The 24,990-nt window shown below is 42.6% G+C and overlaps 1 protein-coding gene across 4 annotated transcripts; it reads right to left on the bottom strand.

The window, feature by feature from the left end:
* Positions 1 to 9,744: 9,744 nt before the first annotated feature.
* Positions 9,745 to 24,384, bottom strand: LOC142072228 (uncharacterized). Of its 4 annotated transcripts, none has more exons than XM_075128860.1 (4): positions 21,604 to 24,384; positions 18,403 to 18,531; positions 16,581 to 16,704; positions 9,745 to 12,972 (listed from the first exon to the last, which is right to left on the bottom strand). In XM_075128860.1, the coding sequence occupies exon 4, from the start codon at positions 11,526 to 11,528 to the stop codon at positions 10,605 to 10,607; it is 924 nt and encodes a 307-aa protein (XP_074984961.1). In that variant the 5' UTR covers positions 11,529 to 12,972; positions 16,581 to 16,704; positions 18,403 to 18,531; positions 21,604 to 24,384; the 3' UTR covers positions 9,745 to 10,604. The 4 variants fall into 4 exon arrangements, with proteins under 4 accessions (XP_074984961.1, XP_074984963.1, XP_074984960.1 ...); XM_075128862.1 differs by having other exon boundaries at positions 18,403 to 22,700; positions 23,778 to 24,384; XM_075128859.1 differs by lacking the exon at positions 16,581 to 16,704 and having other exon boundaries at positions 18,403 to 24,384.
* Positions 24,385 to 24,990: the final 606 nt, after the last annotated feature.

Here is a 24,990-nt window from a genome sequence, read left to right as displayed (position 1 = left end):
CCTCTTATACTGAAGTGCCTGCCACTTTGGTGTGAGTAAGCCATTACACGCGGCCGGGCAACAGAATTCAGCTTGCAGGCAGCCATGGTAAGCCCTAGGGGCATGCGGTGTTCTGCTTCTTCCACATTCATTTCAATGCTTTCAAACTGCTAGGCCCCCTTTCCCATAGCAAGCAATGCCTGGAGGGTTTGCCATATAAAAGGAGGGCCTGCAGGCTCTCTGGGATGATCGCTTCACACAACACCCCCTGCCCCTCCGCACCCACCACGTGGCTCCGATGAGGCTCTGAGCAGGGATGAGCCCTTTAAACTAAACGCGTACAGCCCAGTGCAGCTGGGTTTCCCCCTACACCCAGGCTCCGATCAGGCTCTCACTCACCAGAAGTGTCTTCTCCAGGGTCATGGTCCAGGAGCCCGCCTTGGGAGTTGGGGGAGGCTGTTGGCTCCAGCATTAAGAATAGTCCCTGGCTAGGGGGAAAACGGATTCCCCAACTTGCCGCCTGTGCACTGTCCTCCTGCTCCTCTTTGTCCTCCAATAACTCATCCTCCTCGCTCCCTGCAACTCCCACCTTGCAGGTGTCCACGGACAGTGGTGGGGTAGTGGTGGCTTCACACCCCCTAATTGCATGCAGCTCACAGTAGAAGCGACATGGGTGGGGCTGTGATCCAGAGTGCACGTTCACCTCCCTGGCTTCTTGGTACACTTGCCTGAGCTCCTTGATTTTTGTATGACACTGCTCTGTGTCCCTGGAGTAGCCTCTTTCCATCATGGCCCTGGAGACTTTAGTGTACATGTCATAAATATAAAGGGAAGGGTAACCACCTTTCTGTCCACAGTGCTATAAAATCCCTCCTGGCCAGAGGCAAAACCCTTTCACCTGTAAAGGGTTAAGAAGGTAAGATAACCTCACTGGCACCTGACCAAAATGACCAATGAGGAGACAAGATCATTTCAAAGCTGGAGTGGGGGGAACAAAGGGTCTGTCTGTCTGTGTGATGCTTTTGCCGGGAACAGATCAGGAATGCAGCTCAGAACTCCTGTAAAAAGTTAGTAAGTAATCTAGCTAGAAATGCATTAGATTTCTTTTGTTTAGTGGCTGGTAAAATAGCTGTGCTGGATGGAATGTATATTCCTGTTTTTGGGTCTTTTTGTAACTTAAGGTTTTGCCTAGAGAGATTCTCTATGTTTTGAATCTGATTACCCTGTAAGGTATTTACCATCCTAATTTTACAGAGGTGATTCTTTTACTTTTTCTTTAATTAAAAGTCTTCTTTTAAGAACCTGATTGATTTTTCATTGTTCTTAAGATCCAAGGGTTTGTGTCTGTGTTCACCTGTACAAATTGGTGAGAATTTTTATCAAGCCTTCCCCAGGAAAGGGGGTGTAGGGCTTGGGGGATATTTTGGGGGGAAGACGTCTCCAAGTGGCCTCTTTCCCTGTTCTTTGTTTAACACGCTTGGTGGGGGCAGCATAGGGTTCAAGGACAAGGCAAAGTTTGTACCTTGAGGAAGTTTTTAACCTAAGCTGGTAAGAATAAGCTTAGGGGGTCTTTCATGCAGGTCCCCACATCTATACCCTAGAGTTCAGAGTGGGGAAGGAAGCTTGACATGGTGGCAGAGCAGTGGGATCATTTTGAGATCATTTTGAGATTTTTTTTTTTAGATCATTTTGAACCAGAAGCACAGCAAGATTTTAAAAGGTTTTGTAATTCTATGTCTCTGTCTGGGGGGCCAGAGCAGCAGGCATAACAAAGGGATCTTTCTTTTTTGAGCTGGCGTTTTCTCTACCTAAAGGCAGGGTAGTTAACCTCCTGCAAGGAAATTCACAAGTTTTTCACAGACTTGAAGAGGTTGGTTTGTTTTTTTTAGCTAAGAGCAGCTAGAGGCTTTTTCTGTCTATTTGCCTGGAGACAGAGATGTTTTTTTAAAGGATTTTTCTGTAGGCTGAGAATAGCTATCAGAGAACATAGGTATCGGATTACAGCACAGCAAAACTTTACAAGCCAGGTTTTTTTGTTTGTTTTTTGTGGTTTTCTTTCTAACTCTCGGGTGTAAAGTTAGTTAAAAACAGAGAGGCTAAAATGACAGAAACCAAGGCACAACACAAACTGGAGTTAACCAGACTGGAGGCAGCAAAAGAAGCAGAAAAAGCCCTAGAGGCTGCCCACAGGAGAGCTATGGAGGCAAAGGACAAAGAAATGGAAGCAAAGGACAAAGAAATGGAGGCAGCGAAAGAGGCAGAAAAAGCCCAAGAGGCTGCCCACAGGAGAGCTATGGAGGCAAGGGAAAAAGAAATGGAGGAGAAGGAAAAAGAGAGGAAGCATGCACTGGAGATGGAGAAGGCAAAGGCTCAGCAGAATATACCAACAAACCCAAGCAATCCTTCTCCAGGTATCACTTCCCATCCCAGAAAGTTCCCCACCTACAAGGCAGGCGATGATACTGAGGCCTTCTTAGAAAACTTCAAAAGGGCCTGCCTTGGGTACAGCATCTCTACAGACCAATACATGGTAGAGCTGAGGCTGCAGCTCAGTGGACCCTTAGCCGAGGTGGCGGCTGAAATGCCTAAGGAACACATGAACAAGTATGAACTGTTTAAAACCCAGGTGAGAGTCAGAATTGGGCTAACACCTGAGCATTCCCGTCAGCGGTTCAGAGCCCTAAGGTGGAAACCAGACGTGTCATTTACCTGACATGCCTACCTCATTGTGGAACATTGGGATGCCTGGATATCAGAAGCAAGTGTTAAATCTCCAGAAGATTTGCCCTTCCTAATGCAAATGGAGCAGTTCTTAGAGGGTGTTCCTGAAGAAATAGAAAGATACATCCTAAATGGGAAGCCCAAAACTGTAATTCAGGCGGGGGAGATTGGAGCCAAATGGGTGGAGTTGGCAGAAAAGAAAAAAACTGGTCGCAGTTGGAGCGGATACCAGAAGGGACAACCTCAGACCACCCCCTACTACCGGGGGCAGTCCAAGGCTCCAACTACACCCCAAGGGACACTCCAGACACCTTATCGTCCCGCCACACCGTTCTCCAGCAACCCACCTCGCCCCAGTGACTTGTCAGCTGGACAAGGTTTTAAATGTAACGAGCCGGGGCATGTAAAGGCCAACTGCCCCAAGAACCCCAACAGATTACGTTCATTGTACCAGAATCACACCAGAGGTCCTCAGGCCCAGATACCTCCCAGATACCCTCAGAGTGGAGAGAAACTGTGAGTGTGGGCGGGAAGAAGATCACCGCGTGGATGGACACTGGAGCGCAAATGTCAGCTATCCATGCTTCCTTAGTGGACCCCAATTTAATCAACCCAGAGATCCAAGTGATGATTCAACCCTTCAAGTCCAACTCTTTTGACTTGCCTACAGCCAAGTTACCGGTCCAGTACAAGGGCTGGTCAGGAACGTGGACTTTTGCAGTCTATGATGATTATCCCGTCCCCATGCTGTTGGGGGAAGACTTGGCCAATCATGTGAAGCTAGCCAAGAGGGTGGGAATGGTCACCCGCAGCCGCGCTAAGCAAGCTGTCACACCTAGCTCTATTCCAGAAACTTCTAACAGGACCCGGTCAGAGGCAATGGAACCAGACCCCATGCCAATGTCAGCAACAGCAGTAGTGGATCCAGTTCCAGAGACCCAGACAGAGCCAGTCCCAGAACTGAAACTGGCAGAACAACCAGCACGAGACCCATTGCCAGCACTGAATCCAGTGCTTGCAATCCCAACATCAGAGGGCCCCACCGAACCTGCACTGGCAGCAGCAGATAACCCTACACAAGAGGCTCAGCCAGAGCCTGAACCCCAACATAGTGCACCAGCAGAGAGCGGTTCACAGTCAACGGAAACAGCCCCATCACCTGCATCACTTCCAGAGGGACCAAGCCCAAGTCCACAATCCACTGAGGAACTGATATCTCCAACATCAAGGGAACAGTTCCAGGCTGAACAGGAAGCAGACGAAACCCTCCAGAGAGCTTGCACAGAGCAACCCATCGTCTCTCAACTCTTCTGATCAATCCCGGTTTGTTGTAGAAAGAGGACTTTTATGCAAGGAAACTCTTTCTGGTGGGCACCAGGAAGACTCGCATCCTCAGAGACAGTTGGTAATTCCAACTAAGTATCTGGAAAAGCTCTTGAGCTTAGCCCATGATCATCCTAGTGGCCATGCTGGGATGAACAGGATCAAAGACCGTTTGGGGAGGTCATTCCACTGGGAAGAATGGGCAAGGATGTTTCTGCCTATGTCCGATCTTGTGAGGTATGCCAAAGAGTGGGAAACCCACAAGACCAGCCCCTCTCCAGGTACAGGAACTAATTTCCTGGCAGGAACTATGGAAAGCCTTTGGGAAGCCCATGGGGTGAATTACTTGGTTGCCACCCCTTACCATCATCAAACAAATGACCTGGTGGAGAAATTTAATGGAACGTTGGGGGCCATGATACGTTAATTCGTAAATGAGCACTCCAATGATTGGGACCTAGTGTTGCAGCAGTTGCTCTTTGCCTACAGAGCTGTACCACATCCCAGGTTAGGGTTTTCTCCATTTGAACTTGTATATGGCCGTGAGGTTAAGGGGCCATTACAGTTGGTGAAGCAGCAATGGGAGGAGTTTACACCTTCTCCAGGAACTAACATTCTGGACTTTGTAACCAACCTACAAAACACCCTCCAAACCTCTTTAGCCCTTGCTAAAGAAAACCTACAGGATGCTCAAAAAGAGCAAAAAGCCTGGTATGATAAACATGCCAGAGAACGTCCCTTCAAAGTAGGGGACCAGGTTATGGTCTTAAAGGTGCTCCAGGCCCATAAAATGGAAGCGTCGTGGGAAGGGCCATTCACAGTTCAAGAGCGCCTGGGAGCTGTTAATTATCTCATAGCATTCCCCACCTCCAACCGAAAGCCTAAAGTGTACCATATTAATTCTCTAAAGCCCTTTTATTCCAGAGAATTAAAGGTTTGTCAGTTTAGTCCAGGGAGGAGATGGCGCTGAGTGGCCTGAAGGTATCTACTAGGAAGGGAAAAGTGATGGTGGCGTGGAAGAGGTGAACCTCTCCATGGCCCTTGGGCATACGCAGCGATTTCAGATCAAGGAGCTGTGCACTAGCTACATGCCGACGTTCTCAGCCACCCCAGGACTGACTGAACGGGCATACCACTCCATTGACACAGGTAATGCTCACCCAATTAAAGCCCAACCTTACCGGGTGTCTCCTCAAGCTAAAACTGCTACAGAATGGGAGATCTATAGGGTATGTTACAGATGGGTGTAATCCGCCCCTCTGGCAGTGCATGGGCATCTCCAGTGGTTCTAGTTCCCAAACCAGATGGGGAGATACGTTTTTGCGTGGACTACCGTGAGCTAAATGCTGTAACTCACCCAGACAACTATCCAATACCACGCACAGATGAACTACTAGAGAAACTGGGACATGCCCAGTTCATCTCTACCTTGGACTTAACCAAGGGGTACTGGCAGGTACCGCTAGGTGAATCCGCCAAGGAAAGGTCAGCCTTCACCACCCATGTCGGGCTGTATGAATTTAATGTGCTCCCTTTTGGGCTTTGGAATGCACCCGCCACCTTCCAAAGACTTGTAGATGGTCTCCTAGTGGGATTAGGAGAATATGCAGTCGCCTACCTTGATGATGTGGCCATATTTTCGGATTCCTGGGCAGAACACCTGGAACATCTACAAAAAGTCTTTGAGCACATAAGGGTGGCAGGACTAACTGTTAAGGCTAAGAAGTGTCAAATAGGCCTAAACAAAGTGACTTACCTTGGACACCAGGTGAGTCAAGGAACTATCAACCCCCTACAGGCCAAAGTGGATGCTATCCAAAAGTGGCCTGTCCCAAGGTCAAAGAAACAGGTCCAATCCTTCTTAGGCTTGGCCGGATATTACAGGCGATTTGTACCTCAATAAAGCCAAAACGCCGCCCCACTGACAGACCTAACCAAAAAGAAACAGCCAAATGCCATTCAGTGGACTGAAGAATGTCAGACGGCCTTTGACCAGCTTAAAGTGACACTCATGTCTGACCCTGTGCTAAGGGTCCCAGACTTTGACAAACCATTCCTAGTAACCACAGATGCGTCCAAGCGTGGTGTGGGAGTAGCATCTTTCCATCATGGCCCTGGAGACTTTAGCGTACGTATTTGCGTTTCTTTTTTTGGAATGTAGTTCTGCCATAACAGATTCGTCTCCCCAACATGCAATGAGATCCAGTACCTCCCGTTCGGACCAAGCTGGAGCTCGTCTGCGAATCCAGGACTGCGTGGTCTCTTGTGATGGTGGACTCTGCATGGTCGCCTGTGATGGTGTACTGTGCTGATGGTCACCTGTGCTGATGGTGACCAAACAGGAAATGAAATTCAAAAGTTCCCCGGGATTTTACTGCCTACCTGGCTAGTGCATCGGAGTTGAGAGTGTTGTCCAGAACGGTCACAAGGGAGCATTCTGGGATAGTTCCTGGAGGCCAATAACATCGAATTGCGTCCACAGTACCTGTAACCGGAAACTACAATCTCAATTTTAGCGCTACTCCACTTGCCAAGGTGGAGTACAGAAATAGGATTAAAGAGCCCTTTAAATCGAAAAAACCAGTTTGGTCATGTGAACGGAATCAGTTTTATTTTGAATTAACTCAGCTAATTCCGAAATAACTGCGTACTGTAGACCAGGCCTAAATTTTGCTCTTTATTTGTACAGCACCTTGCACAATGGGTCCTCATTCCTGGTTGGGACCTCTGAGGTGTTGCTGTGATACTATAAATAATAATGATCAAGCCAAACAAGCCCTTTTGAAGCCAGTCCTTGCTATCTGTTTGGTTACGGCCCCAATTTAGCAAAAATTTTCCCCTGGGCTTAATTTGAGACTACTCACATACTTAAAAATAAATCTTTGCCCAACTGGAGCCCCAGTCAGGACCATTATGCACATGAGTATTTTCAAAATTTCAGTGGGAATACTCACAGTGAATAATTGTTAAGGATGTGCACAAGTCTTTGCAAGGGGAATCTGAATTCAGAGGTCACCAGTAAGTGTAAAAGAGACACTATCAAGGTAAAAGTGATATATTTAACAAATGCCTTTTCTGTATTTTGGATAAAACTTCAGATTCCTAAATTGTAACAAATATATGACACCTTGGACTCAGTTCTGCTCAACAAAAGTCCCAAGTAATTTAATGGGAGTAGCAATAGGTCCCCTTACAGGTAATGTGGTCCAGTGGATAGGGCACTGCTCAGGGTCTCAGGAGACCTGGGTGAAATCCTGGCCTCAGTGAAGTCAATGGTGAAACTCCCATTGACTTCAGTGTGTCCAGGATTTCACCTCTAGTCCCCTAGAGTCTACCACTGAGTTGCTGTAGTATCTAAGGCAAGTCACTTCACCCCTCAATTTTCCTTTCTCCATCTTGTTTATTTAACCCCTGATTCTGTAAAGACTTATGTATGTGCTTAACTTTATGCACCGTAGGCAGTTCCATTGATATACAGTATCTGGGCCTTAGACTGTACAAGGAGCTGGTATTAAAAACCAGGAAAATGTTTCACCTTTTTTCATTGAAAATTCCAAATTTTGAAGTGTTGTAACCAGCTCTGTATCTGTAGAGTCTCTAACACGGAGATGTGTGTTTGTACAGAGCCTTGCACAAATGGGGCCACTAGGGGTTTCTGTAATAAATAAAATAGTGTCCTGTTCAATATTTCTCCTTTGTTTACTTTCACTCTACTTGAACACTGATACTAGATTAGCATGACAGGGTACATACATGGTGCCCCTGCCTCTTCCATGAACACAAATGGCTCGGAGACCCTTTTGCTTGAAAACACCAGTATGTACTTTATTTACAGTGTCTAATTACCCCCACCAATACATCTCTGCGCACCTTTAATGAGGCCTTTACCAGAGAGCACCTCTTGTCAGACTCTGTTAACTTTCTCACCCTCCCCTTTTTCCTCACTTACTTACTTCCTGTGCTCTTTTTGAACCACTTCTCTGTTAATTGGCTAATTAGCTCATGGACCTCCAAACGCCACTCTGGCCTAGTAATGGGGCACATCTCCTGACCAATTAGGCCTGAGGATGGGAGACTTTTCAAGCTCGATCACTCAGCCGCTCTCTCACCACGAGTCAGTTTCACCATCAGAGAATGTATTTGACTTCCCTGCAAAGGAACACTTAAATTTTTTTTTGAATTTGCATTTTTAAGGAAGATCTGTTTTACGCTTTTCATTCTTACTAGTTTTTGTAAAAAACTTTGTTGTTTAGAACAAACTTAAATGGGGAACTATTTAACTTAGCTGTTTTTATACTGGCCTCTGCACATTTACCAAGGGCCCCGTGAGCGATTTGTGTGAACTTTCACAACTAACCAACACAGTGTGGATAGCATGTGTCGAAACCTCAGAGAGAATTTAGCCATCAGTGCATCGAGTTAAAAATGTGCTGAAAGCTTTTGAATAATTAATAAATTGGAGGCAATTGCAGTCTGTTTTCAAATATTCCCCAAGCAGATAAAGAAGCTATATTTGTTGTATAAATTATTTGTGAACTATTTATTCAGCACTAATTAGACGTAATAGAGTAGTATGTTATGGAGAGAGGATCACTATTAAGCAAAACGCTTCTGATTATAATTCCTTTAAAACATTACCGCCTTGGATCCTGATCCTCAAGCGTTTATGCAGGTGTGTAATTTCTTGCATGTGAGTAGTACATGTTGACTGTGTAGAGTTAAGCATGAGTGTTTACAGGTTTGGGCCTGCATAAATATGGCAGAGGTATGAATATAGGAATAGGAGCACAATGCACATTCATTACACAAGGAAGTGCTATTTTGTGAAGGAAAAGCTATGAAATTGGATTCCGACTATAAATAACTTACTGTTATTTACTATTTATGTTGTGATAGCCCTCGAAGGCCCCAGTCAGAATCCATTTGCCATCATGCTGTGTGTGTTGTACTTGCTGGCTATATTTTTTAAACAACTGTTTCAGAAAAAAACAATATGGAACACCATAAATCATCTCACACATACAGTATCTTAATAGACTCTAAATTATTTCCCAGTGTATCTAAAATCTACACAGAAACCGCTGTGATCACCCGTTAGACAGGTTTTCTCATCTGGCATGCTTTTGGAGGAATTAATTTCCTTTGGGTGACCTCAAAGGAGGATTTCTGCAACCTTTGACTCCATACCTCTTTTACCAACAGCTTACCAGTTAGCAGCAGTTCTTCTCATCCATTCCTCCAACCAGTCACTGAGTAGAGTTACCAGCTCCAGCCCAAATCTCCAAATGAAGCATACATGCAGTGATTTCAGAACTTGCCTCTCTGGGGCAAAATTCTGCTCTCAATTACACCAGAAAACCATTGCCTAGGTAGAAATTCTGTTCTCATTTATACCCATCTATCTAGGCATATTTTAATATCACATCGACCACTATGCCTGAGCAACCGGTTTCTAGAATGATGTTGTGAGGTCACTACTTAGTATAATTCCCCAGCACATGGTTAAAACTCAGAGCTCCATTGCAATGATTTATTTATTGGTCTAGCTCACAGAGAATGTAGTATAGGCATGCGATGTATTTTTCTGCCTCTCTGCTTACTAATCTCATTTCTGTAAATTGCTTGGACTGTGTCTAACTGGATCTAATACATGTCATCCTTATCCTCCTATCTGACACTAACTACTGAGGAAAAAAGAAAAGGAGGACTTGTGGCACCTTAGAGACTAACAAATTTATTTGAGCATAAGCTTTCGTGAGTTACAGCTCACTTCATCGGATGCATTCAGTGGAAAATACAGTGGGGAGATTTATATACACAGAGAACATGAAACAATGGGTGTTACCATACACACTGTAAGGAGAGTGATCACTTAAGGTGAGCTATTACCAGCAGGAGAGTGGGGGTGCGGGGGGGATCTTTTGTAGTGATAATCAAGGTGGGCCATTTCCAGCAGTTGACAAGAACATCTGAGGAACAGTGGGCGGTGGGGGGGGGGGGATAAACATGGGCAAATAGTTTTACTTTGTGTAATGAACCATCCACTCCCAGTCTCTATTCAAGCCTAAGTTAATTGTATCCAGTTTGCAAACTAATTCCAATTCAGCAGTCTCTCGTTGGAGTCTGTTTTTGAAGTTTTTTCGTTGAAGTATTGCCACTTTTAGGTCTGTAATCGAGTAACCAGAGAGATTGAAGTGTTCTCTGACTGGCTTTTGAATGTTATAATTCTTGAGGTCTGATTTGTGTCCATTTATTCTTTTACGTAGAGACTGTCCAGTTTGACCAATGTGCATGGCAGAGGGGCATTGCTGGCACATGATGGCATATCACATTGGTAGATGTGCAGGTGAACGAGCCTCTGACGGTGTGGCTGATGTGATTAGGCCCTATGATGGTGTCTCCTGAATAGATATGTGGACACATTTGGCAACAGGCTTTGTTGCAAGGATAGGTTCCTGGGTTAGTGGTTCTGGTGTGTGGTTGCTGGAGAGTATTTGCTTCAGGTTGGGGGGCTGTCTGTAAGCAAGGACTGGCCTGTCTCCCAAGATCTGTGACAGTGATGGGTCATCCTTCAGGATAGGTTATAGATCCTTGATGATGCGTTGGAGAGGTTTTAGTTGGGGGCTGAAGGTGACAGCTAGCGGCATTCTGTTATTTTCTTTGTTGGGCCTATCCTGTAGTAGGTGACTTCTGGGTACTCTTCTGGCTCTGTCAATCTGTTTCTTCACTTCAGCAGGTGGGTATTTTAGTTGTAAGAATGCTTGATAGAGATCTTGTAGGTGTTTGTCTCTGTCTGAGGGGTTGGAGCAAATGCGGTTGTATCGTAGAGCTTGGCTGTAGACAATGGATCGTGTGGTGTGGTCTGGATGAAAGCTGGAGGCATGTAGGTAAGTATAGCGGTCAGTAGGGTTCTGGTATAGGGTGGTGTTTATGTGACCATTGCTTATTAGCACCGTAGTGTCCAGGAAGTGGATCTCTTGTGTGGACTGGTCCAGGCTGAGGTTGATGGTGGGATGGAAATTGTTGAAATCATGGTGGAATTCCTCAAGGGCTTCTTTTCCATGGGTCCAGATGATGAAGATGTCATCAATGTAGCACAAGCAGAGTAGGGGCATTAGGGGAGGAGAGCTGAGGAAGCGTTGTTTTAAGTCAGACATAAAAATGTTGGCATACTGTGGGGCCATGCGGGTACCCATAGCAGTGCCACTGATTTGAAGGTATACATTGTCCCCAAATGTGAAATAGTTAGGGATGAGGACAAAGTCACAAAGTTCAGCCACCAGGTTTGCTGTGACATCGGGGATACTGTTCCTGACGGCTTGTAGTCCATCTTTGTGTGGAATGTTGGTGTAGAGGGCTTCTACATCCATAGTGGCCAGGATGGTGTTTTCAGGAAAATCACCGATGGATTGTAGTTTCCTCATGAAGTCAGTGGTGTCTCGAAGATCGCTGGGAGTGTAGGGCCTGAGGAGGGAGTCTACATAGCCAGACAATCCTGCTGTCATTGTGCCAATGCCTGAGATGATGGGGCGTCCAGGATTTCCAGGTTATGGATCTTGGGTAGCAGATAGAATACCCCTGCTCGGGGTTCTAGGGGTGTGTCTGTGCAGATTTGTTCTTGTGCTTTTTCAGAGAGTTTCTTGAGCAGATGGTGTAGTTTCTTTTGGTAACCCTCAGTGGGATCAGAGGGTAATGGCTTGTAGAAAGTGGTGTTGGAGAGCCTAGCAGCCTCTTGTTCATATTCCGACTGAGAAAAAGGAGTCTTTTAGATCCAAACCAATTTTTAAAATAATAAATTGTCTCACTAGATGCAAACTGCAAGAAGATTTATGAACTCCAGAATACAAACAGGCTGAAGTCTTGTTGGAAGAAATGCAAAGGCACTTTACATGGTCCTCCCTGACTCAGACAAACAGGCAAACCCAGCTATAGTATGACTCAGTTGTAGGATCATTCTGCATCTGTTGTATAATTAAATCAATTGTTCATTCTATTTGTGCCATATCTGTTTCTCTTCCTCTCTGTCCTGTGCCTGGAGTTTAGTATTGGGTAACTCTTGACATAGGAGACAGGTAGTTTTATTTGCATAAGAGAATATGCTTTGTTAAATTTACATATTATGAAAATTATGCAGTGTACTGGGTTTGTTAGAAAAGATCAAATGCAAAGTTACAATTTGTTTTTTCCTCCTTTTAAATAACTTTACACTTGATCCTGCGGTTCATACTAAGGAAAACAAACAAAAACACCACATTTAAACCACGGGTAATTTTGCAGGATTGAAGGCTGCAAATCTTCATACAAGTCTCAGATTATATGAACCACACATTGCTTTTTATCTTGTTCTTGTTATGTTCTTAATGTCTGACAGTGCAGAGGGACAGAAATCATTGTCATGCTTCAGTTACACGTTCCTTATTTTTCTGCACATTACTGTAATGCCAAGATATTTAATTTGTACAGTAGTTCTCTTTGCTGCATCATTCATAGGTTATTTAACTTTGAACCTTTGCCAGATAACTTTTTTCTTAATAACTTGCATTCTGCAAAACCCTGAATAGCCACAATTTTGTACTGATTAGTATTAACATGAGTCTCTTAAAGGTGAAGATTCAGATCTCAGAGATATTTAGGCTCCTAATTTCCAATGGTGTTTGTATAGCTGGTTGAGTTGCAGGTACAAAACATAGCATTTCCATCCCAAAAAGTACAAAAATCAGGAGTCAGGCCTCAAAAATCCATTAAATTAGCTTAGAAATCATGGGACTTTTTAAAAATAACAGTAACACTTGGGTTCTTTTGCTTTGCTTTCTGGTCTCAGAGCCTTTGGGATACACTCAAGTCACATTTTCCAGCTTTCTCCTGTACTGCAACAGATAGGAACTTAATTTCTTTTTTAAAAGGGAGCTGAGGTTGTCATGTAATCACTTGACTCCAGGAGCTGGTGCTCTGAGGAAAAACCCACAATATCATGAGACTTGTGTTAAACTCACAAGAGTTGGCAACACTCTTTTATAAGCTTGATTGGAAGCACCTGTGTGGGCGTCAACATTTTTCAACAGGGAGCTTTGAGAAGCCCCAAACCTATTGTGCATTAAATAAAAGAACAAAAAATACAGCCAGGTCCTGAATCCAGGTGGCAAGACCTCACAGCACTCCTATTACATCAGAGGCTGGGAGTCATGCATCTTCACATAAAGATCCCTGTTGCAAGATCTGGCCCTATGCAAGCAGGCCTATGGAGTGACAGCCAAGTTTTGAAGAAGAAAAGTGTATTTTCTACATAGTTAGGAGTACGGAAATAGGCTCCTACATTTTGTCTAGGGATCTCATACTTAAGAAACTGTGATTTAAAAGTGCTGTTTGCAATGTTCTGTTCCATTCCTTATAGGTCAAATTACCATGCTACGAATTTGATTGTTCCCATATGTCAAAAATGTTTTCATTGCTCTTTCTATTTTTAATTTATTTTGAATTAGGGTGTTACCAAGTTTGAAAATCAGCTGCCAAACAAACAACCCTATCAAAATACAGCATGTGAGATGAAAATTAAGTAATTAACATGCCAAATAACTTATTCAAGAGAGGCTCAACTTCAAATTCTCTCTCTCTCATTCCAAATGAAAAGCTGACAAACATGCTAAGCAAAATCCTAACAATTATTCATTCTTCCATCAGACCTACTGAAAAACAACAAAACAGAACAGAGGACATTTTTATGCTGCTAGAATTGGATAAACAGGCAAAGGGTTAGTTTCTGAGCTGTTTCAGGGGATCAAGAATTTCAGATGTCGTATTAACTACAATGACTATTTTGCAAGAAAATTTTTCATCTCTACATCACTTCACATACATTTTCACATGCTACTTTGTTGTTTGTTCTTTAATGCAAGGATTGTTTGTTTAAATGAGGAGGGGAAAGGATCTGATAGAAGCTATCTGAGCAGGGTCAGGCTGTGATAAGTCTTTACATGGATGATAAAGGAGGGAGTGAGCAAAGAGCCTCACATGACTGTAGGCTCTGTGCTTGGGGGAGCATAAGGATTGCTTCTCAGTGTGGCCCTAAGGGGGCAGGGAGAATCTGGGGCAAAGGCTTTCTCTCTCCATTACAGACTGGCCCAGATGGTGCACCATCCATCACAGATACTGTGTGGACATAGTGGCCTGGCTAGTGTTCAAAGAGCCCTGAGCTCCTTGGGGCAGCTCAGCTCTGCACTACCTCTATTCAGACATGTGGCTAAATGTCACAATTTGACATGCAGTTCAAATGAGAGCACAGATTGAATGGGGGCCCCTATGTTAATGAGCAAGTGGGTATGGATAGCTGTCCACTTGGGGGCAGTTACATTTTTCTTCACATTTGTTGAAAATCTGAGAAGCTGTTCAGACTGTTAGGGGCCCTGACCCTGCACCCACTTCATTTGCCTTCATTGGGAGCTCTTCACGTAGCGGGTAGTTGTAGGATCAGTGCACAACCAGGTCAGATTATAGCCTACATTTTGATTTGCAGCACACGATTCAATTAACTCCTGAACATAATTCTGATCCTTTGCATGTGGACATCATTGCCCCAACTACATGCTTAAAATGCAATCTTGGAAATCTTGCCTTACTCAGATATACTGGTGTCTACTCAAGGGATCTTTTGGAAAAAAAAGTCCCATTCTTGGTCTTCAACTGGTGGTAGCAATCGTGGGAGCACTAGTGTAGACAAGGTAGTGCTGCTTTTGGTGTTTAATGCTATATTGTCTTAACCTCTTCAGAGCAGGTCTAAACTACAGTGTTAAAAACTGACAGCCATAGAAGCCTCCTCTTCACCACAGCTCCCATGGTTGCTACCTACCATAGTTGGAAATGGGCCACCATTAGCAAGCGTGGGAATTTATATGCAAAAATCTTAGTATAGACATAGTATAGACAAACTCCAACCTCAAATACACAGGGGACTTTGGTAGCAGCGGTCTACAGCAGCTTGTACAGATCTGCGGGGCAGAATTTGGTCTTTCATTTACTGCCAATCAAAATCCCTAATAGGTTTACACATTTTTATATCTATATATCATTACAATTTTAAAATATGTTGGAGGAGAAAAGAGGACTGAATAAAAACAGCAACAAGTGCTAGCACTAACAAAGTCAACAATGCAACATTTAGGTAATAAGGTGCTTTTATGCACAGCAGGAATTGTAGCAATTGCTATTAATCTTCTTATTGAGTAATGGGAAAATACCTGCATGATAGCCCATTTACAGATCTAAGGGAAGGCACCATAAGCCGGCATTGGTACAAATCTGCTATTTTGTCCCTGGAGTTGCAGACAATCAAGTATTTATTCCAAGTATGTATTTACCACGGCAGATGGCATCACAGTTGCTCAGTGTGGGGGACGAAGTGTCCCTCAATTAGCTTACAATAAATGGTAAGAACTCTTCTGATTATGTATCTTTGCCTTTATCTTTACTTTGTTGTTTAGAGGATAATGTGTAAAATGGCACCTGGACTTATAACGATTGTAGAGGGAGAGAGTGGGGAGAGGAAGGACTGAGGTTGAATTTACTTTCCAGAACAGCTGTTGCTCTATAGGAGCTGCCATAGCTCTACTTCTTATTGTTCAGTGTGTTATTAACATTAACACGTACATGTTTAGGAGCCTACTCCAGTGCACACTTCCCACCAGGGTGGATAAAAATCAATGATTTTTTAAAAAAAAATTCGGATTTTTTTTATTTAAATTGGATTTTTTTGATAAAATGCTTTGAGGAAAAAAGCCTATATAAAGATCATTTTAATTAAGATACATTATAGCTCAAAAATATCACATCATGGAATAGGGATTATAAATTCTAATTCTTATAGTATGAAACAATATAGTCACGTAATGTTTAAGAAAAGTTTTGTAAATGAGTTCCAATAGTTCATGGATTAGGGACCCAATTTTATGGTGTTCTATGGGCTTCTGCAGAGATTATTTAGGTTAATCTTTCTATCTACCCAATGGGACTCAGTGCTCAGTCTAGAAGATACCATCAGAGATGCTTAGTTTTGCAGTTCTCAAACTGTGGATTTGTGTCTTCAGAGATAACATGCTTGTTAACAGCAAAAATGTTTTAAGTAAATAATATATAGAGGTGAGAAATAACAGACCTCAACCCTATTGTCCCTCTGCAAATTTGTGTACTCAGAGTCAATCCCTTACCTCTCTCTAAAAGTGCAAAGTTTCAAAAAGTTCAATGAATAGAAGATTGTTGGGGATGGAATAGATCTGGACAAGGAGAAGAAGTCTGGAGATAAATGTGAGAAGGGAGGGACAGGCAGTAGAAACAAAAGTGAAACTGTTTGAGCAGCATATTCCAGAAGTCTTGAGGTCTTTCTGAGTGTAGCCTTCATTCATTTGAGATCTACCATACCATTCTCTCACTAAAAGGGAAAACCTATAAGGGCAGCAGGCCGTGAAAGAGACCCAGTTTGGGAATAAGAACCATTCAAGAAATATATGTTTCCTGATGATGTTTTAAAGAAAGTCACACCAGTGAACTGGTGGAAGTCACTTAAGCACCTGGATTCAGAGACTGTTGAAGTGATAATCTCACTTTTAACAGCAGTAGCTTCTTCTGCTGCTGTAGAAAGAATATTTTCTTCCTTTGGACCAATTCATTCCAAACTGAGAAATCGTTTGGGACCTGAAAAAGCAGGAAAGCTTGTTTTTCTTTTCCATATTATGAACAAACAGGAAAATGAAGGTGAAGATGACTGAGCTGCAGAAGCCAATATTTTAAGTTTCTCATGTTGACCTGGCTGACATAGTCTATTTGTTTTTTTTTTTTTAATTATTCAACTATTTTAGTTAAAAACAGTTTTAATAAAAACAAACCTGATTTTAAAAAACTTGAATGTTTAACTAAATTCAAAAATTCATGTGTGTGTTTTGTTAAAATATTATGTTTGTGGTTGAAGAAAAAAATCCAGAATACATAATGTTGTTTTAGTTAAATAAAACAACTTAAATATCTGTCTGGAGATGTTCTCCTCCTAATACAGCATGGCAAGAAAATCCTCCAAATATTAGTGATTAACTTGTTGAATTGGAGATAGTTCACCTCTCAATGACTTCATAAATATCTGCTTCAATCACCTTGGTTATTTCATTTACCAAATCATTCATTTTCTGATATAGTTGTAAAATGAATCTGAAAAGTTTTCCAAATAAATCACTTTAAAAAATGTATAGTGTGTACCTTCTAAAACTGAAACCTAAATCCATCTCTGAGTTGTGAAGAATATGTATTAAGGTTATAACAACCAACAAGAATGCCCTTTTATGTAGAAATCCATGATTAAATTGAGTCTTCCTGACTAGTGATTTAAATCAAATCCACCCTGCTTTCTACAGTAAAAGTACTATAGATAAGATGAGTTGGAGTGTGTCTAAAACGTATCTTAAAGTTTAGTCAGTTGGTCGTGTCTGCAAATGAAAACTCTCCCCTCTTTTTGATGCTCCTCCCTTGACTCTCTCCCTTATTCATAATTTTTCTTTTTGTTCAATTTGCAGAGAGGCATAGTATCTATGTAGGTATTTTACACACATGTGTATATGCATATATAAAATTATCATGAAATATGTAATACATATTGACTCATGAATATAAGGTACAATGACTTCATGTGTCCCTTTAGGAAGGACAGAATCTCTCCTTCCCAACAGCACACAGCTCCTGTTTCTTGCCCTGCAGAGCTGCAGGATAAGGTTTTGCCCCCCTCCCCTACTAAAAAGACTGACACATATGCTTAACTTTTATACATCGGAGAAGTCCCATTGAAGTCAGTGGGGCTAGTCATGTACATATAAAGTTAAGCACGTAGTGTTGTTTGTGAATCTTTGTTTGGTCAAAGCCTTTAAAGCTGTGGAGGTAATAAGCATGTGAAAAATGATGGAAGCTTGTGATAAAATGCAGTCAAGCAAGAAATGAATTGATTATGTGCCTTTAATTTGCACAGTTGGATTCATGGTAACCAAGGCAGCTAGCTTTACAGGCAAAGGGATATAAAATACCTTTAATAAAATGCTTAAGAACTCACTAAAACATTCCCAAAATTGTGTGTGTTTGTTTTGTAATACACATGGCAAATACAGAATACAAGAGGGTGCATTTGCAGTGACCCGCATAACTCACTGGCAGATCTGTCACTCATGAGTAATGGATCCATCCCAAACTCCAGCTGAGCCTTCACAGCCCAGTGAGCCATCACGTATACCATTTACACATATGCCAAGCAATCTGTAAATTGTTGATGTAAAATTATCCTAAACTGTATCTCAACTTCTCTAGGCACAAGCAGCCTTTAGTGGGTAATATGTTTATGCTGCTGGTGAAACCCACCCTGAAAGGCTGTAGCTCATTAGCTTTGAGTGTCGCATTTGTGGTCTCCATTTAATTCCTTTTGGTTTGTTTATTCAGTGAGATATACTGCTTCAATACTATGGTGACAGGAGCTTTACAAATAGATAGCTAGAGCAGATGGACAGAAAGCATGGTCAGATTGGTTAGGTGAGTTTCAAGACATTTCTAAGTTAAGATTTTGTCATGAATTTTTGTAACAGTTAAAGAAAATTAGAAAAAAATAGTATTTATAAATTATCACAATATGGTTAAAATATAAGCTATAAGCTCATGAAATATGACAAATCACTACAAATCTTTAAGGAATCTAATATTAAAATTTCACCTAAACAGTATTTTTGAAGCAAAATTCTTTCATGCTCAGACATCACATGATTCAGTGATTACAGAAATATTTTTAATGCTGGAGGATAATTTTAATTGCAGCCATAGGGTCTTCTTTAAAATCAGACACTCAGTGCTACAACTGTAGGTGATGTTCATTACCTTTATTAAAAAAAAAAACAACTTTGATCTAGATCAGTTGGTATAGGTAACAGAGTAACATCCTAATAATCAAAAGCAAAAGTAACACGTAAGCACCTGATAGCCCCAGGAAAAGCAAACTGTTGCATGGACAAATGAGGGAAGAGATGACAAATTGCTAAAACACCACTTGTTTAGAAGAGGAAAGGAGAGGAGGCCAGTCCTTGCCCTGAAAATGTGCCACAGACAGTGGCTGGAAGTATGTTAGCCTAGAGGATCTGCAAGGAAACGTGGGCCAAACCACAGAGATCTCATTACAGCCATGAACAATATCTGTCCCTACATTTGTCTTTCAGTTGCTCTCCCATCTAGGTTGTCCCTTTCCCCCTCTGAGCACATATGAAATTTGCAGGAGTAGTTAATGTTTAAACTTTCAGCATCCATTTACGCTGCCAGTTTGCGCTATATGTTATAGTGCTTTCCTAGGGTGGGAACATGACACTTGCAGAGGCTTTTCCCTGATATCACCTACATCTGCCTCTGGGCATGGACTGAATTCCATTGTATCTTGTTGGCGCAGGGGAGCTGTCAGTAGTTATGCAGAAGAGCATGGAAGAGACATGCCATGTAGCCACCATTCCCCTCTGAATGCCACCCTCCCTGTCACTGCATTTTAACAATCACTAATGCAATTTTGTTCCCCTCCCTGATGAACAAGGGAGAGGAGCATAAAAACTGTTGCCTTAGGGACAGATCCAACTCCCCAGAGCTGGATCCTTGTTCATCAGGGAGGGGAACAAAATTGCATTAGTGATTGTTAACTTAAACAGGATTTAGATAGTCATAGAAAAGAGCTGAAAATAATAGAAATCCATAGTACTGTCAGCCATTTACTTTCAATAGTAGAAAGTTACTAGCATAAGTTTTAAACTGTCCTAAAACAACAAAAGCAAGGCAGTTCTAAATTTGCCAGATGTTTATCTGCTGTTCAGGTGTTGGTTTTGGTTGCATAATCTAATTATAAACCTGAAAGTTATGAATCGGTAGTGAGGAACTTGTCCAGTTTTAAAGCTTAATGACGTTTTGAAAAGTATGCACAAATGTCACTGGCAGAGGGCCTCCTTGGTTAATAGGATATTCTCCTCCTCTCACTGAGTCTAAATGCACATATGACACTGAATATTTTAAATTGGCATGGACTGGACTGTATTTTGTTCGAAATAAATTTAATTCACTTCTTTTTATTATTGGTATTTGTGCACCAAGAAATATGTAGATTTTCATTGTTTTCTATAGTTGGTTATAGTAGTGGACCTTGAAAAGTTGCCATGTTCCTTAACTAAATAAGTATTTGCAGTTAGATAATCTCAGTATTTGATATATTCAAGTATCAGAGGGGTAGCCGTGTTAGTCTGTATCCACAAAAAATGACGAGGAGTCCGGTGGCACCTTAAAGACTAACAGATTTATTTGGGCATAAGTTGTTTTTTGTGGACACAGACTATTTCCTATAGTAAGTATAGGGAAATACTGTACAAAGGAATAGTGTAGATAGCAAGGTAACCTTCATCTTAAGTAAAATTGGCAAATGGATAAGGGCCAAAGGGCCACTGTTCCAGTTCGGAGCCTGATCCATCAAGGTGATGAGGACTAACAAATAATAGAGAGGAAAAATGCTCCAGTGATAGGGTATGATAATCAGGAGAGCCTGGTTCAATTCCGTTACCTTGAGCAAGTCACAATATCTCTGAGCCTCGGTTCCCCATCTATAAAAGAGGGATAATAGCACTTACCTACATCACAGGCATGCTCTAAGAGTAAATTCATAAAAAGATTGAGATACTCAGATACTACATCGAAGTGAGCTCTAGCTCATGAAAGCTTATGCTCAAATAAATTTGTTAGTCTCCAAGGTGCCACAAATCCTCCTTTTCTTTTTGCGGATACAGACTAACACGGCTGCTACTCTGAAACCCATCAGATACTATAGTAAAACTAGAGTCTTGTAAGCACTTAATGTAGATAGGTGTTAAGCTTCAACATACTATTCAGACTGGGAGTTGACACTAGCATTTTGGTTGAAGCACTCAGCAACATGCAGAATTGTTTCCTACCTAATAACAAAGTCCTGACACTTCTGTCTGAGAATTTCTAGACTTGCACAGCTTTAATTCACACATATGTATCAGACTTTTTCTATTTCACCTAATTGCACAATTTTACAGTTGCATTTGCAGATGCGTTGAATTTGCTTCCGCCACCACCCATAAACTGCCTCTATTATAGGCACCAAATTCAGCAAACACGCAAAGCTTCAGGTATACACATGACTACTTTAGCAACAATCTGCAAATGATGTGATAGTTGTCCCGTGAACCAGAGCAAAACACCTGTTTAAGTCAAGACAACATGAACGTGGAAAAAAGTTATACTTTTTTTTTTTTAATCTCTGGATGTTGCCCTGGGCATCCAGGCCACTGGTTAATACATTAAAATGACTCAAATGAGAAAAGATGTAATATAAAATAGTTGTATGTAACAATCTCTCATTTGTGTAAACTCTTAAGATTTCTGTCATATAAATTGACTCAAATCACCTGAGTCCTAAAACTCAATATTACAAGGCTTGATTGCTAGTAATAAATTCAGGTCTTTGGCTGGTCAGAGCCTTTGATCTAACACTTGCCATTATTAACATTGTAACATTTTCTGTACCTATATTTTCCACTTGATTTGCATAAAATTCATCCTCATTACTTCATGAAAAAGCTTGCTGTCGCTTTAAAAAATGGAGTTGAAAACTTAAATAGCGTCTGTGTGGCATCAGTCCTAAAAAGAGATTTGAATATACAAAAAAATACTAGTTTTGGTTTGCTAAATTTAAACACTCCCCCCCTTCCACACCTGTTTGCAGCCTAGTGGTAAAATATTTATTTATATTTTTAGCAGTGGATTATTTGTTCTTGAGAGGTTTTATTAGGTGACCAAACTTACACATTTAAAGGACCACACTTCAAATAACAGTATTACCGATTTTGATTTAATGGATTTAAAGTATTTAGGTACCAAGTAATGTAACAATTAATCTGTAGATGATGCAATGATTGTTCTTCAGGTTAGCATTAATCTCCCCCAAAAGGATGTGCTTATCTACAATGCTATCACTTGGTGCTCATAAATAAAAATAAAAAAACGATTTACAACATGGATATACAAACTCTTCTGGAATTCATGCAAGATAGTCTTTCTAGAATCCATGGCCATCATTAAAAATTAAACAGGTCTGTTCAATTCTTGGCCACATTTTTTTCCATTTAAAATTAGCTAGTGAGCAGCATACACCAAATACCCTCAGAATTTGTGATCTTTGCACTTTGCCATAAATTGTTCCTGCGTTCATATTGGTGCATCACATGTGAACCATTCAAAATCCTTTTCAATGTTTTAAGCTCTGTATCACTCTGCCTGAAGTTGGTCACGACCATGTGTGCCAACCTCAGAGCAGACTGTCAAAAAGCAGGGCAGACAGCCCAAACAGGTTGTATGTTCTATCATTAGATTTCACCAACCCAGTAGCAAATATGAATTCGTGAAGCACTGTAACAGTCTTACCATGGAGTCAAAGACAGTCCTCTTGGCCATTTCCGTCTATCTTGCCGCCCAGGCAAGCTGGACTTAGTGATAGTTGGTTGCCATACACCAACGCTCACAAAAGAGTCAGGTTGCTTCCAGTCCTGAGAGCCCAGTCACTTACCCCGGGTCAATTTGTACCTCAGATCTCACACCAAAGACAACGCTTGTAAACTAACTAACTAGGAAAAAGAAATGAGAAAATTATTCACAGGTTAAAGCGGGCAAACATACACACAAATGAGTTACATTCTGTGGTTCCAAAAGGTGACAGAGTTGTAGTAATCTGTCACTATCGAATGTCTTTTAGGGCTAAACCAGGCTGACCCTGGGGAATCCCTGCTTCTGTTTCATAGCTCCAGCTCTGTGAGAGTGCAAACAGTAAAGAGATGAAAATTTTTCATGTCAGCTATCTTTATTTCCTTCTTTCAATATTCATTCAAGATGGGATAAGCCCCTTTTGCAAATTAGCAAAGTCTTTGTATTGCGATGTTCCACAACACCCCATTTAGTTTTGATAGTCCTTCCTGACAGGCAAGAAGAGGTAATACCTTTCATAGGCATTTAACAGTAGGTAAGTTCTCTTGTTTGTGGAGATACATAGTTCAGAACAAACATTTTACAGCTATATAGCAGACACTCAAGTACTACCTTATAGCACAGGTTATGGGTATTATACATAGGATTAACAGATGTAGCAATTTACAAGCAGTTCATAAAGTCTAAACACATTATTGTAAGTTCAATACCCATCTTAACACACAGGTGAGCTGGATCGGTTTTCAGCAATGAATTTGTTGGTGCTTGGCTGAGGCCTAAAGCCTTGACAAGAGCTGGCACCTAGTCTGCCAGTGTCACTCGGTAGAGCCATATTTAAAAAAATTTAAAAAAAAAATTAAATGTGTGTAAGTGTAAGCCAGGAAAACACTCACTCTCATCTAAATAAGCTATTCTCTGGTTCTAAACATTAAATAAAGCCTCAATCCAGCAAAGGATTTTAGCAGTAGTCCCATTGACTTCAATAGGGATAATCACTTTACAAATTAAAGCACATGCTCAAGTACTGTGCTAAATTAGGGCCAAGTTTTGTAGCCCATGAATGTATGTTCCTCTATATATTTTCTGGGGCTTGCATTATTATTTGCAAAATCACAGGACTATTTCACTTCAAGACCTTTGTGTGCCTTCTAGGAAAACCAAGCAAACCAACAACAAGCCACTTACATTCTCAGTTTGAATTTATGAAACCATTGCAATACCTTTAAACAGTGATTCATAATGTTTGTAGTTCTGCCTTTTGTTTGTCTGTCCTGGGATTCTGCATAGCACCCAATATTCTGTGGGGTTCACACAGGCACAGAACCACACAAAGCACATTGCAGGACCGGGGCTCTAAATCCTTACATTTCTTTTTCAGTTACAGGAAAATCTGTATCCAAAATGTTTTGACAACATTAGAAATGTTAGATTTAAACAGGGGGAAGGTAAAGATTAAAAGGGGTTTAGTGTAGGGTCAATAAAATCAAAGACATAAACTTAAAAGGAAATCAACGGCCTGGGTTTTCAAAAGTAGGTGCAGCTCCCCCAAGACAAGGGGAGAAAGGGAGCTGCCCTCATGTCAGAGGCAACTCTCGCCCAGAGCTGACCTTACCATGAGGTGAGCTGAGGCTACCACCTCAGGTGCCAGACTGTGGGCAGGGCAGGGGGCGCCACTAGGACCCAGAGTTTCAGAGTTTTGGCCCAAGTGAGGTGGAATGGGGGCGTCATTTGAGCTTCTCGCCTCAGGTGCCAAAATGTTGTGGGCCCTGCCCTCACCCTGTGCCCCAGTGTGCCTGGGATGGGTCCCCAGCTAACCCCCAGCTGCTGCCTCCCACTGTGACATGATTCCCCCCATGAGTCCCCCCCCCCATCTTTCAGGGTCCCCCCCCAGGCTCTATGGCCCGGTCCCTCACCCCAGGGTGCCCTCTCAGGGAACCCCCTCGCCCCAGGGCGCTCCCCAAGGAGCCCCACCCCAGGGTGCCCTCTCAGGGAACCCCCTCGCCCCAGGGCGCTCCCCAAGGAGCCCCACCCCAGGGTGCCCTCTCAGGGAACCCCCTCGCCCCAGGGCGCCCTCTCAGGGAACCCCCTCGCTCCAGGGCGCCCCCCAAGGAGCCCCCTCGCCCCAGGGCGCCCTCTCAGGGAACCCCCTCGCCCCAGGGCGCCCCCCAAGGAGCCCCCTCGCCCCAGGGCGCCCTCTCAGGGAACCCCCTCGCCCCAGGGCGCCCCCCAAGGAGCCCCGCCCCAGGGCGCCCTCTCAGGGAACCCCTCCCCCCCGGGCGCTCCCCCAGTTCCCCAAGGAGCCCGCCTGGCCCCACCATGCCCTATCGACGGCCGAGGGTCCGCGGGCCAAGCGAAGCCCCAGCACCGACGCGGAGACGCACGGTCGCTCCGCCCGCTTCTTGTTGCCAAGACACAGGCCCCGCCCACCCCTCT

This window comes from Caretta caretta, chromosome 5, assembly GCF_965140235.1.
Source record: "Caretta caretta isolate rCarCar2 chromosome 5, rCarCar1.hap1, whole genome shotgun sequence".
Taxonomy (NCBI): Eukaryota; Metazoa; Chordata; order Testudines; family Cheloniidae; genus Caretta; species Caretta caretta.
Note: the sequence above shows the minus strand (reverse complement) of the source record. Positions and strands in the feature narration are given on the sequence as shown.

Bases quoted from the DNA above. Each gene is read 5' to 3' on its own strand.
- LOC142072228 (XM_075128859.1), bottom strand. From the start codon at position 11,528: ATGACAGCAGGATTGTCTGGCTATGTAGACTCCCTCCTCAGGCCCTAC.